At 35.3% G+C, this 15862-nt stretch overlaps 1 protein-coding gene across 3 annotated transcripts in view; it reads left to right on the top strand.

The window, feature by feature from the left end:
* PLOD2 (procollagen-lysine,2-oxoglutarate 5-dioxygenase 2) overlaps positions 1-15862 on the top strand; it is a 110495-nt gene that overhangs the window by 53754 nt on the left and 40879 nt on the right. For all 3 annotated transcript variants that reach the window (XM_021069587.1, XM_021069586.1, XM_021069588.1), the window contains 4 exons: positions 279-442; positions 3499-3611; positions 5205-5268; positions 6782-6879. In XM_021069587.1, the coding sequence (XP_020925246.1) occupies positions 279-442; positions 3499-3611; positions 5205-5268; positions 6782-6879 (439 nt within the window). The remainder of the gene's footprint in view (positions 1-278; positions 443-3498; positions 3612-5204; positions 5269-6781; positions 6880-15862) is intronic.

The raw sequence follows: 15862 nt of genomic DNA, 5'->3' as shown, positions 1-15862 counted from the left end.
ATTTTGGAGAATGAGTGATTATTGAAAAAGTTAAGACTAGTCCTAAAAAATACTGGCTGTTATTTGGACTTAATTTGCCAATGTAATATAATCACTAATAATTTAGTACAATGCATATGATTAAAGTTGAAGGAAAATTGTTTGGTGTGCTCTGTGTATAGTTGGTACTGATCCTGTGTTAGGTTCTAAATTCTGACTTTTCTTAGAGACTATTTCTTTATGTGTCTAAATTCTGAAAGTGTATTTTAAAACTTCTTTTTTTTCCCCTCATCAAATAGCTTTGATGTTATATTTGCTGGTGGTCCAGAAGAAGTTCTAAAAAAGTTCCAAAAGTCAAACCACAAGGTGGTCTTTTCAGCAGATGGAATTCTGTGGCCAGATAAAAGACTCGCCGACAAGTATCCCATTGTGCACATTGGGAAACGCTACCTAAATTCAGGAGGTAGGTAAGGTACTGGCAGAAAAGTGTAATGCAAGTCATAATAAATTACAAATATTGATGAAGCAACCTTTTCATATGTAATGTTAGGCATGAGGTTTTAAATAACCTTTATATTCTTATTACTCTGGAAAAATTCTATCAGTTAAAATCCATGGTACATTTTATGGTTGACAAAGCATTTTTCTTATTTATTATTTCATATGATGCTCTCAACAATAGTAGGAAGTGTAAATGTTATTATTTCCACCTTATAAGTGAGAAAGCCCATGTTTCCCTAATTTAGGTTACGTTTCCTAGAGATGTACAGCTGTTAATGCAAAAACAGCAGCCATCCAGGCTTTCTGACTACAATTTCATTGAGAATTTTCTGGCTCTAGGATAATGACTTTAGGAAATCCCCTTAGTTAGGAAAAAGTATAAGCTACATTAATGTAGCTTTTTTTAAAAAAAGGCATTGCCTAATTTTGTCTATATTTAAATATATTGAAGTAAATGAGAAATTTTTCTTGGACTCTCTAGTCCAAAAAATTCAATATTGAGTTTCTAGGTATACTTAAAGTAATGCATTAGCTATGCCACCGGATTAAAGGAACAAATGATCACATTCCTGTCCCACCCCCCTTCAAAAAGAAAATGAAATTTGACTTTGGACATTATTATGGCTCCAAAGTGTTTTTCTTAGACTACATCCTGTAGCCAGAAGACATGGCTGTAGGATGGGGGCACATGTCAGAGAGACAAGTTGGGTGGAAATTACAAGCTACAGTCTCTCATTCTACATTGAGAAGACAGATTTTTAGGTGATTTACATATATTAACTGATTGTAATTGGGCCAGTTCAAATAAGTACTGCTTGTGATGGCAACATGTCTGGATTTTAGACTTTGCTCAGTTCCTTTTGTTAGGGAAACTTGCAGCAAATAATTTTCTTTCTTTGAGATGCCACAATTACAGCTCTATTCATCTGCATTTAATTCTATCAACCCATTGGCATAGTGGTATCTTGGAACTTGGTCAACCAATCAGACATGTTGAACTTTGGAAACCTTAGATCCCAGTGTCTACCACCTAGTTTCATCTCACTTTTTGTCTCCATCTCAATACATTTCTAGTTCATGGTTTAGGGGTATCTTGACCATTGTATGTTTCTCCTAATTTATCTACCACTTTTGGATATTACTTTAATATTCAAGTCAGAACCTAGAGTTTCTCATATTGGTCACTTTGTCCTCATTGTTTTAGCAGTCCTTCTTCAATTTATGGCAGAGATGGCTGCCTACTTCTTAACCTCTCTGTCTGAGCTCAACTAGGGATGAATGCTGCTTCTACCCCAGCTCTCAGACCCTCAGTGACACGTGGTTAATCTTTTAACTTATCTTAAATCCTAGGTAGTTTAGGTAGTTTAAAACTGCTTTACTATGGATCTCTGGGATAAGTTTTACTTTGTCTTTATTAGTTTTTCTAAACATGACCTGTATAGTGAAATGTGTCATATGTAAATGTCTCTAGCTAGTGATACATCTGCTCAAGAATCTAAATTTCAAACAGATGCACAGTATTGTGGAAATAAAAAACTAGCAAGTGAGTGCTTTTGTGAGCAAGCTTAATTAGGAGAAGGTGTTTATAAGTGGGAGAGTAGTCATACAAGGACATCCAAACATCATCCTTTTATGTTCTATAGTCAAAATAATTAAATGCTAGAAAATCTAAGTATGTTATTTAGAAGATACGAGTTTTATTTGTGGGTACCTCATGTAGTTATAAAAATCTTTATTGTGGAGAGGAAACAAGTTTCCTTATAAAGAAAATTGCAGGATATTAGAAACTTTATCATTTGAAATAATATGGCAGTTTAATAAAAAAAATAGTGAAATATACCTCACATCTATGAAAATAGATGTAATTCCTTGGGGATTTATAAAAAGGATAAGGAAACATACTTTTTGAAAAACAGTAATTAAACCATTGGAAAATATGTGTTGCTGCTTAGATATATTTTTCTTCACAGAAAGCTGGTTATAAAAATAGAAAACTACATCTTTTTCAGTGTTTTAGGATTTTTTATTTGACAAAAATAACAAAAGAATGAGCAACCAGTGGTTGATTTAGTTATGTTTTCATTTTGCCTTGTTTTCTCTAGTTAACAATAATATTCCTGTACCTATTTCTTTTAATTCTTGTACTCCAATGAGGATAGTTTAATGTTGAGCGTAAAAAGCTAAGTTTTTCTTCAGTTCATGAGAATAAAATTGGTCTCTTTTTAAAAAGTATTGCATATCAATGAAACATAGCAGTTTGGCTGCATTTCTGAAATTCAGAGGAAGATTCAAACATAGGAAAAATGATCCTGTTGTCTGTGTCTTTTATAGGCAACTGTTGGCAAATTTAATGCTTATGTTCTAAGGCCAAGGTGAACAATCCAATTTTAGACTTCCTTTCTCCAGACCATGACACATAAAACCTAGCCAGAAAATGGTTTAGCAGATGCAGTAATGACTACTCAATGAAGGAAAAATTCCCAAAGTGTTCTAGATATAAAATTTCTTTGGGATGTTTGCAGTCAATGACAAATCCAACATTTCTCTGATTGCGTTAGCATCTTTGGCACTGACATTAAAACCACTGTAGTAGAGATTTTTTTTTTTTTTCAGAGACAGTAAATCCTTTACAGAGGATCTAGGAACAACATTTTAGTAGGTCAGAAATAATATTCTGTAGTTTTATTTTTTTTTCCCTAGTAATTTTTTTTTTCTCCCTTACAAACCTTTGAAAACATTAGTTCTCCATCTTGTGTCAATTAAATTGGGGGATATGTTTATTCAAAAAGAGTGTTTGATTTGCAATTGGTAGTTAAAACTTCCTCTATTTCAGTTTATATGTAAAACAAATCATACTCAATAATTCACATTTCTCTCATGGTAAACAGTGAAATTCTCAACTAAGGATTAGTCCTAATAGCTTTATAAGTCTATGCAACTGGTCTGTGGAATTAACATAGACATGGAATATTGGTCTTTTAATCCTAAATCCTCTCTTCTCTCTCTGTTGTATTGCAGGATTTATTGGTTATGCTCCATATATTAACCGTATAGTTCAACAGTGGAATCTCCAAGATAATGATGATGATCAGTTATTTTACACTAAAATTTACATCGATCCACTGAAGAGGGTAGGTAATAGCTCTCCTTTTCAATGTACCATCCTCATTCATGATGGCTGCTGGTGTTCCAGCCATGGTATCCATATTCTGGTACATTAATAGGCAGAATAATAAATAAGGGGCCATCTCAGTTGTGTCAAATCTCTTTAAGTAGCCTATCTAGAAGTCTCACAAAAAGCTTTCTCATACTTTTCTTTGACCAGAACGTATATATTTGGCTACACATAGGATACAAAGGAGTTTTGTTCTTTATTTCAAGCACATGTGCCCTACTAATATCTGAGTTCTTTTAGTAAGGGGATGAATGTTGGGACAATAGCAGCCTGCCCTAGACCCTAAACACAACATTCCTGAGATTGAATTAAAGGAAATGTTGGAGAAAAGTAAATTCAAAGTTCTCTAATTTGAGAATATTTTTAATGTGCTTACCTAATGTTAAGTTAGTATTTCCTAGGTTTACTCTATATAAGCAATATATTTCTAAAATTTACTGAATTGTATGTTTCTGGGTGTGTCATTAGGAAACATTTTTGAAGTACATTTTGCAGTGAGTTTTGCAACTATAGCTGATTCTGATTCTTAGATGAATACTTCAGTTATCTAAATATTTTCATCAGATACTTCTTAAGAAACTTTATTCTTTTAAGTGTGTATTTTCTCTCTCTCTCTCTTTTTTTTTAACTGTCTCTCTTATGTGCCTGATATAGCCAGCCTGAGGATTTGGCCTCTCATCCAGGAGGAGAAATCTACTCTTGTCATCACTGCTGGCCCATGCAGCTTGAGCTTGTTTTTCTTAGTGTAATTCCAAATTGAAAATGCTCTTTGTCTTATCTAATAGTTTTTGCTTTAGGCTGCTTCCTCTGAAATCTCAGGCTGGGTTTGTCATATTTTTAGTTGCATAAATCTTGTTTAAGTTTCACTCTGAAGATAAGATTTTATCTAATTAGCGTGTGTCTTAGTCTTCTTGGTTTGCCATAATAGAATATCATAGACTGGGTGGCTTAAACAATGAAAATTTATTTTCTCACAGTTCTGGAGGCTAGAAATCTGAGATCAGGGTGCCAGAATGGTTGGTTTTTTGTGAAAGCTCTCTTCCTGGCTTGTAAAGGACAGCTGCTTTCTTGCTGTGTCCCCAAATGGTAGAGAGAGAGAGAGAGAGAGAGAGAGAGAGAGAGAGAGAGAGAGAGAGAGAGAGAGACACTGAGAAGGGGTGGGGTTATGGCTGTAAGATGTCAGTTTTGAGAGGACACAAACATTCAGTCCATAACAGCATGCAAAGACAATTTTAGGATTATTACTATGACAGAGCAATGTAGCTAAAAAACTGCTCCATTGAGAATCATAAGATTTGTTAAGCAGATGAATCTGAATGATTAGGTGATTATTTATCAACCTATTGTAGCAGTCAGGCATATTGTGCTGTGTAATAATAATCCCCAACCTCATAGCTTAACATAAGAGGGGTCTTCCTGAAGAAGATTACTGGAATGAGTAAGTATAGGATCTTTAAATACCCCAAAACAATAAACTATATTAACATGATAGTGTGTTGTTTGCTATTTTTATTGTCGTTTTAAATATTATCTCCATTCTTATTTTTAGGAAGCTCTTAACATCACATTGGATCACAAATGCAAAATTTTCCAGACATTAAATGGAGCTGTAGGTATGCTTCCTAAATTACTGGGTTGCTTATGTATATAAATGAACACCTTTGTTTTCAACTGTCTTTTCTTTGCTATATTTATTTTGGGGCATTACTAAGGTCTATAAAGTGTAAATATTATAATTTTTAAAAAATATTGAACTTAAGCTTACCTTGAGATAGTTAAATACATTCAGGGAAAATCATTTCCTAAGATTAGTACAAAAGAGCTTCTGCCCTTAGGTAATTTAGACTTTAGTATCTCACATCTGGACACTGTAGATGTTTTCGAATTATTACACTTTTTAACTACACAGTTTTCAGTATCAACTCTTCATATTGTGAATTACTCAGGAGCATTAGAGTATTTTAACCTAGGTTAAAGGTAACTGATAACAAAGCATTTACACCGTGGAGTGTGTGTTGCATGCATGCACACGTGTGCTTCTGCATGTGTGCATGCCTATGGGTTTTTTCTGATAGACATGTATCTTGATAAAAATATGTTAGTACATTAAATTTAATTAATTGATAACGTTAAAAATAGAAATATATTAATATATTAATAATGTACAAATTAAAAATATATCACAAATCAATATAATTTTTCAAGTCAAGTAAAAGATTCTCAGAATGCAAGGCATTTAGCTTGGCGTGTTTAAGAAATGTGAGGAAAGGAACTTGGAAACAAAAAAATGTTTCTGCTCCCATCTGACTTGTATATTCCTGGAATTTACATTAGGCCTGATTTTCAACTGGAAATACTATCAATGATGGCCAGTGGTAGAAACCTAGCTTATGCCTAACAGTTTTCTATCTGCTTTATATATATTGTTATTCTCTTCATAATAACTTAGAAAAGCAGGCAAGGATCCCGTTTTACAGATGAATACATTAAGACAATAATTTAGGAGTTCCCACTGTGGCTCAGTGGGTTAAGAACCTGACATAGTGTTTGCAAAGTTGTGGGTTTGATCCCTGGTCTTGCTCAGTGGATTAAGGATCCAGCATTGCTGAAAGCAGCAGAATAGATCGCAGATATGGCTCAGATCCAGTGTTGCTGTGACTGTGGTGTAGGCTGGCAGCTGCAGCTCTGATTCCACCCCCAACCCGGGAACTTCCATATGCTGCAGATATGACCCTAAAAAGAAAAGAAAAAAGACAGTAATTTAATACATCCAGGATCACATTATATCAAAAGTCAGAGGTAGAATTACCAAGATGCCTTCCTCCCACCAGACCCCATTGGTGTCTCAGCACCTCTAGTTTGTTGGCATTGGTTGGAGAAAGTGAGGTGCTCAGAATCCTCACCTGTGTCACTGTTATCTTTCATGTTGGGTGTCTGCTGATGTGGAATAGGCAAAATTTCTAGAAGTATTGCACATGGAATAGTATGCATGATAAATTTTATAACAAAAACAAGATATGTAGATAGATGTATTAATATGTTCATACATATGAAAACATACCTATGTACATATGAAAACATATGAAAGCATTTTAAACAAAAACCTGTCTTTTCTTTTGAATCCAGATGAAGTTGTTTTGAAATTTGAAAATGGCAAAGCTCGAGCTAAGAATGTATTTTATGAAACATTACCAGTGGCGATTAATGGAAATGGACCCACCAAGGTGAGTCAGTGACTTTTCTCTTTCCTTACTTCTTGGAGATAGATTCAGGAGCAATGTGTAGAATGCCTTCTTCTCTTCCTCCTCCTCCCCTCCATCTTTTCCCCCTCCATCTTTGAGAAGCTTTATTTTGGTGCCAAAATTTTGCTATCTTCGTCTTTTACACAGTATATTATCTGGTTTCATTTACATTAATCAAACCGATGTTTTTTTTTTTCCTCAGTAGATTGATAACTTTCCATTCTGTAACACATTTCAGTTTAGTGTTTAATAATAATAGCTAACTTGAGAAGTGAGCCGTGTTTCCTTCGTACAGAGTATTGTCTCTGAATAAGCAATGTTGAAGTTTGTAAGAGATCCTTTGTTTCAGCTATGTCACCATCATCAAAATTAACATCTCTGGGAGTTCCTGTCATGGCTCAGCGGTTAACAAATCCGACTAGGAACCATGAGGTTGCGGGTTCAACCCCTGGCCTTGCTCAGTGGGTTAAGGATCCAGTGTTGCCGTGAGCTGTGGTGTAGGTTGCAGATGTGGCTCGGATCCCACGTTGCTGTGGCTCTGGTGTAGGCCGGCGGCTACAGCTCCGATTTGACCCCTAGCCTGGGAACCTCTATATGCCTCAGAAGTGGCCCTAGAAATGGCAAAAAGACAAAAAACAAAAAACAAACAAACAAAAATTAACAGCTCTGTTTTTTTTTTTTTTTTGTCTTTTTGCCATTTCTTGGGCTGCTCCCGTGGCATGTGGAGGTTCCCAGGCTAGGGGTCCAATCAGAGCTGTAGTACACCACAGCTCACGGCAACGCCAGATCGTTAACCCACTGAGCAAGGGTAGGGATTGAACCTGCAACCTCATGGTTCCTAGTCGGATTCGTTAACCACTGCGCTATGACAGGAACTCTAACAGCTCTGTTAACATTGGAGTGTAACTATGGCCAGAAAGCTTCTCTTGCACTTATTTTATAACAAAGTTGATGGATTATAGTTGACAAAGACAATTTGACTAATAGAATTTTATGTGTTTTTCAAATATGTGTAATTGAGCTGGTCAAAAATGTTACTGACTGCAAAATTTGTAGATTAAATTTGTATTGCTGATACCCAAATAAAATGGAACATGAATTGTTAAGATATATACACACAAACATATGCATATATATTTATTAATACTGTGCTTAAAATAACGTTCTGAGATACTAAGGTAATGTCTGGCTTACTCATAAGTTGCTGGAAGAGTGATTATTGATACATTTGCATTGAGGGGGAGAGAGGATGGGGAGGTGGAGTCTGCAGTTTCAGAGGAGTGAGCAGTCTGAATTCCAGTAAAGCTGTATGCATTGGAAGAAATTCAAGGGAAAGCCCACATAGGCTACTTCTCCACCATTAAAATGGAATAAGTAGATCCCTTTCTCCTCCAGTTAATCTTTTCACCTTGCTTTTCATTCCATTCCAACCCTCTTACAAAGCCTTCCCATGTGGTCTTCTTGTTTTCTCTTGTTATCAGTTTTCCCAGATCTCTTCTCTTCTTCTTTTCAGCATTTTAAAGACCCTCAAGTCTGTCTCATCCTATAAAATAAAACTGAGCCAACACAAGCTGCCATGTCCTTCTCAATTTGCATTGCCTCCCAGCCTGCCTATCTTTTCCTCTCCCCTTCACAACTGCATTCTTTAGAGACCATTAACTGCCACCACTGTTACTCTTCCTATCACCCCAGGAATGGCTCCCTCTCAGGGTCTATTGCAACATCTTTGCTGAGTAGTAGAGACTCATCAGCCCTCATATCTCGTTCATCCAAAGATCATATTTGATGATGTTCATCAAATTTGGATGAACGTGAAATACTTGGTCCAACGTGAAATACTTCTCTTTGTTTCCATGACAATCTACTAGTTTATCTACTATTTTTTTGGCCTTTCCTCTTCAGTCTCTTTCTTTCACTTTCTTTTTGTATTATACATTTTAAAAATGTGTGTGGAGAGGGGTTCAGGAGTGGAGTTGATTCTCTTCTTGTGTTGTTTTAGTTAAGTGTTCTACAGATATCTGTCTGAAACATCTTCCTTTTCCCAGCTATATCCATTCTTAGGTAGTCTGCTTTGTTCCCAAGTTAGTGAATCTCCTAATACAGATTATTTTCATATCTTTGCCATAGCTTCTACCTTTTCTGAGCTCTGGGTCTGAATACCCAATTGTTAGATTTATCTGTGTGTCATATAAGACCTGGAGCGTAAGATCTTTAGCTCTGTCTCCTCTTCCGTCCAGTTGATTAACCAGAACCTGAATTTTGTTTTGGCTCTAGTTATGTCCCACTCCCAATCTAAGAACTATCCTTTCTAACTCCTGTGCATGTTTTATCTAATTTTTTTCAGCATCAATAGCAACTTCCTTAATTCAGGTCACCTGCAACCTTCTACCAGTAGCAGTTGCCCATGAGCACCTGGAACTAGAATATTCTGCTGAAGCAGAAACTTATGAAATAGGTTACTTACCTGTGAAATTCACTCTAAGGACTTAATTATGGAGTTCCAAATTCTCAACTTGCTTTGTAAGGCTTTTTTTTTTTTTTTTTTTTCACTTCTGGTTTAGGTGTCCCCAACCTACCATCTCATCTGCTCCCCTGCTCTTGACACCATATCTACATACACATCCCTCATTCTCAACTATTCTCTCTCCTCCTTTCTCCCTCAGCTCCTGCCATGCTTATGAAACTGACATGCTGCCTACTGCTCTAAGTAGGCAGGTCCTGCCATACTTAGTTACTTTGAACTTGATAAAAGTTTTCTGTTTCTTCTGTTTCCAAGTCCTCAGTTCACACATTTCACTCATTCTGAAGTCCCCTGACCCTAATTCCTACTTGCTGTACCCATCTACTAAGTGCTGTTCATCTTTATGTATCAGCTTACTCTTTACTCTTCAAGTCTCCTGCATGCTTTTATAATATCTACAATTTTGTCCATCACAGAAGATAGTACCACACACTGGAGGTGTGTGGAATTTATCTTTTTGTTTTTGTTTTTGTTTTTCTCTCTTATTGGGCCTTTAGCCTAGGAATAAACAGAAATCATATATATCCTGTTTACTTTTTATTCGCCCAGAGTCTAGCATATGTGTAGCCTATAATAAATTGTAATCGAATGTCAGAATCTATAAATATTCACATGACCTAGAATTATTCTTGGGAATGATGAGGTGGATTTTTTTCTGACAGGGCAAAAACTTCATAAAATTGCTGTTGGACACTGTAACTGTCCCTAGAAAGATTAATGGACTTTTATAACTAGATATATATAACTAAATAGTGTGCTGTTTATCCTTGGTAATATAATATTTTGATCACATTTAACTATCTTTCAGAAAGGAATATAGTGCCAAGAATTTAGCTATTGTGAGTAAGGCCTCTTATTCATTGATTTCGTTGCAATTTTTTCCAAATTCCCAGGATAATACTAACAGGAGTTTTAAAAGGTGATTAAAAGACTTCTTATAGGAAAAGGAGCAGCAATCCTAATCATTTAGAAAGACCTGGAGTTCCCGTCGTGGCGCAGTGGTTAACGGATCCGACTAGGAACCATGAGGTTGAGGGTCCGATCCCTGCCCTTGCTCAGTGGGTTAAGGATCCAGCGTTGCCGTGGGCTGTGGTGTAGGTTGCAGACGTGGCTCGGATCCCGCGTTGCTGTGGCTCTGGGTAGGCTGGCAGCTACAGCTTTGATTCGACCCCTAGCCTGGGAACCTCCATATGCTGCGGGAGCGGCCCAAAGAAATAGCAAAAAGACAAAAAAAAAAAAAAAAAAAAAAAAAAAAGACCTGTGTGTACTAAGAAATTTGTAGGTTTCCAATAAACCTTTTCAGTTCGGGCTATTACTGTTTCTGGCATTTCAAGCTGTGTAATGATCCTATTACATTTTCTTTGATATGATCATATGATTCTATTTGGCAACAGAAATGAGTAATTTTTATTATAAAAATTATATCTGGTACAACATAAAATTTGACAAAGGATTATATAAATAAGCATTCAACTAATGCTAATACTTTATTTCATAATATGTTAAAGTTAAATAATATTCCGTTTTCCCCTGTTAAATAATATCCTCATTTTCCAGGATAATGAGGAAAGAAAGTAGATTACTGTTTTACTTTTTGTAACTTTTATTTTTAAAATTATTTCCATAGTTGATTTACAATGCTCTGTCAATTTCTGCTGTACAGCAAAGTGACCCATCCATGTCGCTATAGTTCCATCCATGTCGCTGCAAATGGCATTATTTTTTTATGGCTGGGTAGTATTCCATTGTATACATACACTATATCTTCTCCATCCATTCATCTGTCAGTGGGCATTTAGGTTGTTTCCATGTCTTGGCTGTTGTGATTAGTGCTGCAGTGAATATAGGGGTTCATGTATGTTTTTGAATTATAGTTTTTTTCTGAATATATGCCCCGGAGTGGGATTGCTGGATCACATGGTAGTTCTATATTTAGTTGTCTGAGGTACCTCATACTGTTTTCTTTAGTGGTTGTACTAATTTACATTCCCGCCAACAGTGTAGGAGGGTTCCCTTTTCCCTACACCCTCTCCAGCATTTGTTATGTGTAGATTTGTTAACTATGGCTATTTTGACTGGTGTAAGGTTATACCTCATTGTAGTTTTGATTTACATTTTTCTAATAATTAGTGATGTTGAGGATTTTCTTCATATGCCTGTTGGCCATCCGAATATCTTCTTTGAAGAAATGTCTATTTAGTTCTTCTGCCCATTTTTCAATTGGGTTGTTTGTTTTTTTACTGGTGAGTTCTATGAGTTGTTTGTATATTTTGGAGATTAAGCCCTTGTTGGTTGCAGTGCTTGCAGCTATTTTCACAAATTCCATAGGTGGTGTCTTTGTTTTTTTTTTTTTAATTTTTATTTTTTATGGTTTCCTTTGCTGTGCAAAATCTTGTAAATTTGATTAGGTCCCACTGGTTTATTTTTGTTTTTATTTCTTTTGCCTCAGGAGACTGACTTAAGAAAACATTTGTATGGTTGATGTCAGAGAATGTTTTGCCTGTGTACTCTTCTAAGCGGTTTATGGTGTTTTGTCTAATTTTTAAGTCTTTAAGCCATTTTGAATTTATTTTTGTGCATGGCCCGAGGGTGTGTTCTAGTTTCATTGATTTTCATGTGGCTGTCCAGTTTTCCCAGCACCACTTGTTGAAGAGACTTTTCCCATTTTATATTATTGTCTTCTTTGTTGAATTTTAATTGACCATAGGTGTCTGGGTTTATTTCTGGGTTCTCTATTCTGTTCCATTGGTCTGCATGTCTGTTTTGGTACCAGTACCACACTGTCTTGACTACTGTAGCTTTGTAGTATTGTTTGAAGTCTCAGAGAGTTATGCATCCTGCTTGTTTTTTTTTTTTTTTCTTCTTCTCCTCAGGATTGCTTTGACAATTCTGGGTCTTTTATCATTCCATATAATTTTTTGGATTGTTTGTTATAGTTTTGTGAAAAATATCATGGGTAATTTGATAGTGATTTCATTAAATCTGAAGATTGTTTTGACCATTTTAACAATATTAATTATTCCAATCCAAGAGCATGGGTTATCTTTCCATTTAGTTGAATCCTCTTACTTACTTTCCTGGATTAATGTTTTATAGTTCTCAGCATATAAGCCTTTTACCTCCTTGGTCAGATTTAGTCCTAGGTATTTAATTTTTGGCGGTGCAATTTTAAAAGGTATTATATTTTTATATTCTTTTTCTAATATTTCATTGTTAGTATAGAGAAATACAACTGATTTCTGAGTTTAATCTTGTATCCTGCTACTTTGCTAAATTCGTTCATCAGTTCCTATAGTTTTTATATGGAGTCCTTCAAGTTTTCTATATATAGCATCATGTCATCTGCATACAGTGACAGTTTTACCTCTTTTCTAATTTGGTTACCTTTCATTTCTTTTGTTTATCTAATTGCTATGGCTAAGACTTCCAATACTATATTGAATAAAAGTGGTGAGAATGGGCCTCCTTATTCCAGATTTTAGCAGGAAAGCTTTCAGCTTTTCTCAGTAAGTATTATATTGGCTGTAGGGTTGTCACCAATGGCTTTTATTATGTTAAGGTATGTTCCTTCTATACCCACTTTGGTAAGATTTTTTATCACATATGCATGTTGGATTTTGTCAAATGCTTTTTCTGCATCTGTTGAGATGATCATGTGGTTTTTTATTTTTATTTTTTGTTAATGTGGTGTACGATGTTGATTGAATTGCATAGTTGAACCATCCCTGTGAACTTGGGATGAATCCCACTTGGCTGTGGAGTATGATCTTTATTGTATGTTGTTGGATTTGGTTGGCTAAAATTTTGTTGAGAGTATTTACATCTATATCCATCAAAGATATTGGCCTATAATTTTCTTTTTTGGTACTATCTCTGTCTGGTTTTGGTATTAGGGTGATGGTGCTTCATTGAATGTCTTTGGGATTGTTCCTTCTTTAATCTTTTGGAAAAGTCTAAGAAGGATGGGTAAAAGTTCTTTGCATGTTTGGTAGAATTCACCTATGAACCCGTCTGTTCCCGGACTTTTGTTTGTAGGGAGTGTTTTTATTACATATTCAATTTCAATTCTGGTGATTTGTCTGTTTGGTTAATCTATTTCTTCTTGATTCAGATTTGGCAGGCTGTATGTCTCTAGAAAGTGGCCCATTTCTTCTAGGTTGTCAAATTTGTTGGCATATAATTGTTCATAGTATTCTCTTAAGATTTTTTGTATTTCTGCAGTATCCATTGAGATTTCTCCTTTTTCATTTCTTAATTTGTTCATTTGGGTTCTTTCTTCTTCTTGGTGAATGGCTAGAGGTTTATCAATTTTATTTACCCTTTCAAAGAACCAGCTCTTGGTTTTATTGATTTTTTTTTCTGTTGTTTTTTTGAATCTCTATTTCATTGATTTCCTCTCTGTTTTTTTGTTTGTTTTGTTTTGTTTTGTTTTTATGGCAGCACCGTGGCATATGAAAGTTCCCTGGGTAGGGGTCAAATTGGAGCTACAGCTGCCGGCCTATGCCACAGCCACAGCCACAGCAACGTGGGATTGGAGCCAAGTCTGCCTCCTACGCCACAGCTCATGGCAACACTGGATCCTTAACCCATCAGTGAGGACAGGGATCAAACCTGCATCCTCATGGATCACAGTTGGGTTCATTAACCACTGAGCCATAATGGAACTCCATTACTCTCTGATCTTTATGATTTCCTTCCTTCTGCTGAATTTAGGTTTTGTTTGTCCTTCTTTTTCTAATTCTTTTAGGTGGTAGGTTAAAGTTGTTGATTTGAGATTTTTCATCTTTTTTGAGGAAGGCCTATTGTATGGCTATGAACTTCCTTCTAAGTACTGCTTTTGCAGCATCCCATAGATTTGAAATGGTTGTGTTTTCATTATTATTTGTCTCAAAGTATTTGTTAATTTCTTTTTTGATTTTCTAATTGACCCATTGGTTTTTTAGTAGCATGTTGTTTAGTCTCCATGTTGTCAGTTTTTTCTCATTTCTTTTCTATGAATGATTTCTATTTTCATGCCATTGTGGTCAGAAAAGATGCTTGAAATAATTTCTATACTCTTAAATTTGTTGAGGTTATTTTTGTTCCCTGGTATGTGGTTTGTACTTGAGAATTTTCCATGTGTACTTGAAAAGAATGTATATTCTGATTTTTTTTTTATGTAATGTCCTGAAAATGCCAATTAAGTCTAACTTTTCTATTGTGTCATTTAGGATCTCTCTTGTCATATTGATTTTCTGTCTAGAGGATCTGTCTACTGATGTGAGTTGGATGTTAAAGTCTCTGACTATTATTGTATTTCCATCAATTTCTTTTTTTATATCTGTTAGTATTTGTTGTATGTATTTGGGTGGTCCTATATTAGGTGAATGTATATTGATAATTGTTAATATCCTCTTCTTGAAAGGATTCTTTTGTCATTAAATAGTGTCCTTCTTTGTCTTTCTTTATAGCCTTCATTTTAAAGTCTGTTTTGTCTAATATAAGTATTGCAACTCCTGCTTTCCTCTCTTTTCCATTCGCATGCAGTATATTTTTACATGCTCTCGCTTTCAGTTTATATTTGTCCTTTGCCCTAAAGTGAATCTCTTGTAGACAGCATATTGTAGGCTCCTGTTTTTTTATCCAGTCTGCCACTCTATGTCTATTAATTGTCTTTTCAGGTAATTATTGATAAATATCTATTTATTGCCATTTTAAACCTTGTTTTCCAGTTGATTCTTTGTTCTCTTTTGTTCCTTTCTTTTTTTGGTTGAGTGATTTCCTTTTATTTTATGCTTGTGTCCTCTTCTTTTTAGTTTTTGTAAATGTGTTGTTTGGTTTTAATTTGTGGTTTCCCTGTTTTTCAAGTATGTTAACCTCCTATATCTACTTGCTTTAGCTTGATAGCCATATAGGCTCAAACACCTTCTGGAAAAGAAAAAAGAGTCTATATTTTCTTACTTTCCTTCCCCACATTTTATGGCTTTGATGTCCTTTTTTAATATATTCATGTTTATTCTTTTGCTGTTCTTTGTGTTTATCATCATTTTTACAATAGTTTTTTTTTTTTCTTTTAGTTCTGTATACTGGCTTGTTTAAGTGATTACTTTCTTTCCAACTGTGATTTCCTCCATCCTATTTCTTCTCACTCTTTACGTCTTTTTTTTTTTTGTTTTTTGTTTTTTTTTTTTGTATTTTCTAGGGACACACCCACAGCATTTCGAGGTTCCCAGACTAGGGGTCTAATCAGAGCTGTGGCCACTGGCCTATGCCACAGCCAGAGCAATGCGGGATCCGAGCCATGTCTGCAACCTATACCACAACTCATGGCAACACCAGATCCTTAACCCACTGAGTGAGGCCAGGGATTGAACCTGAAACCTCATGGTTCCTAGTCAGATTTGTTAACCATGAGCCATGACGAGAACTCCGAACTTCTTTTTTTTTTTTTTTTTTTTTATAGAA

The sequence above is a fragment of the Sus scrofa genome, chromosome 13 (genome assembly GCF_000003025.6).
Source record: "Sus scrofa isolate TJ Tabasco breed Duroc chromosome 13, Sscrofa11.1, whole genome shotgun sequence".
NCBI classification, from domain to species: Eukaryota; Metazoa; Chordata; class Mammalia; order Artiodactyla; family Suidae; genus Sus; species Sus scrofa.
This window is presented reverse-complemented; position numbering and strand designations above follow the sequence as displayed.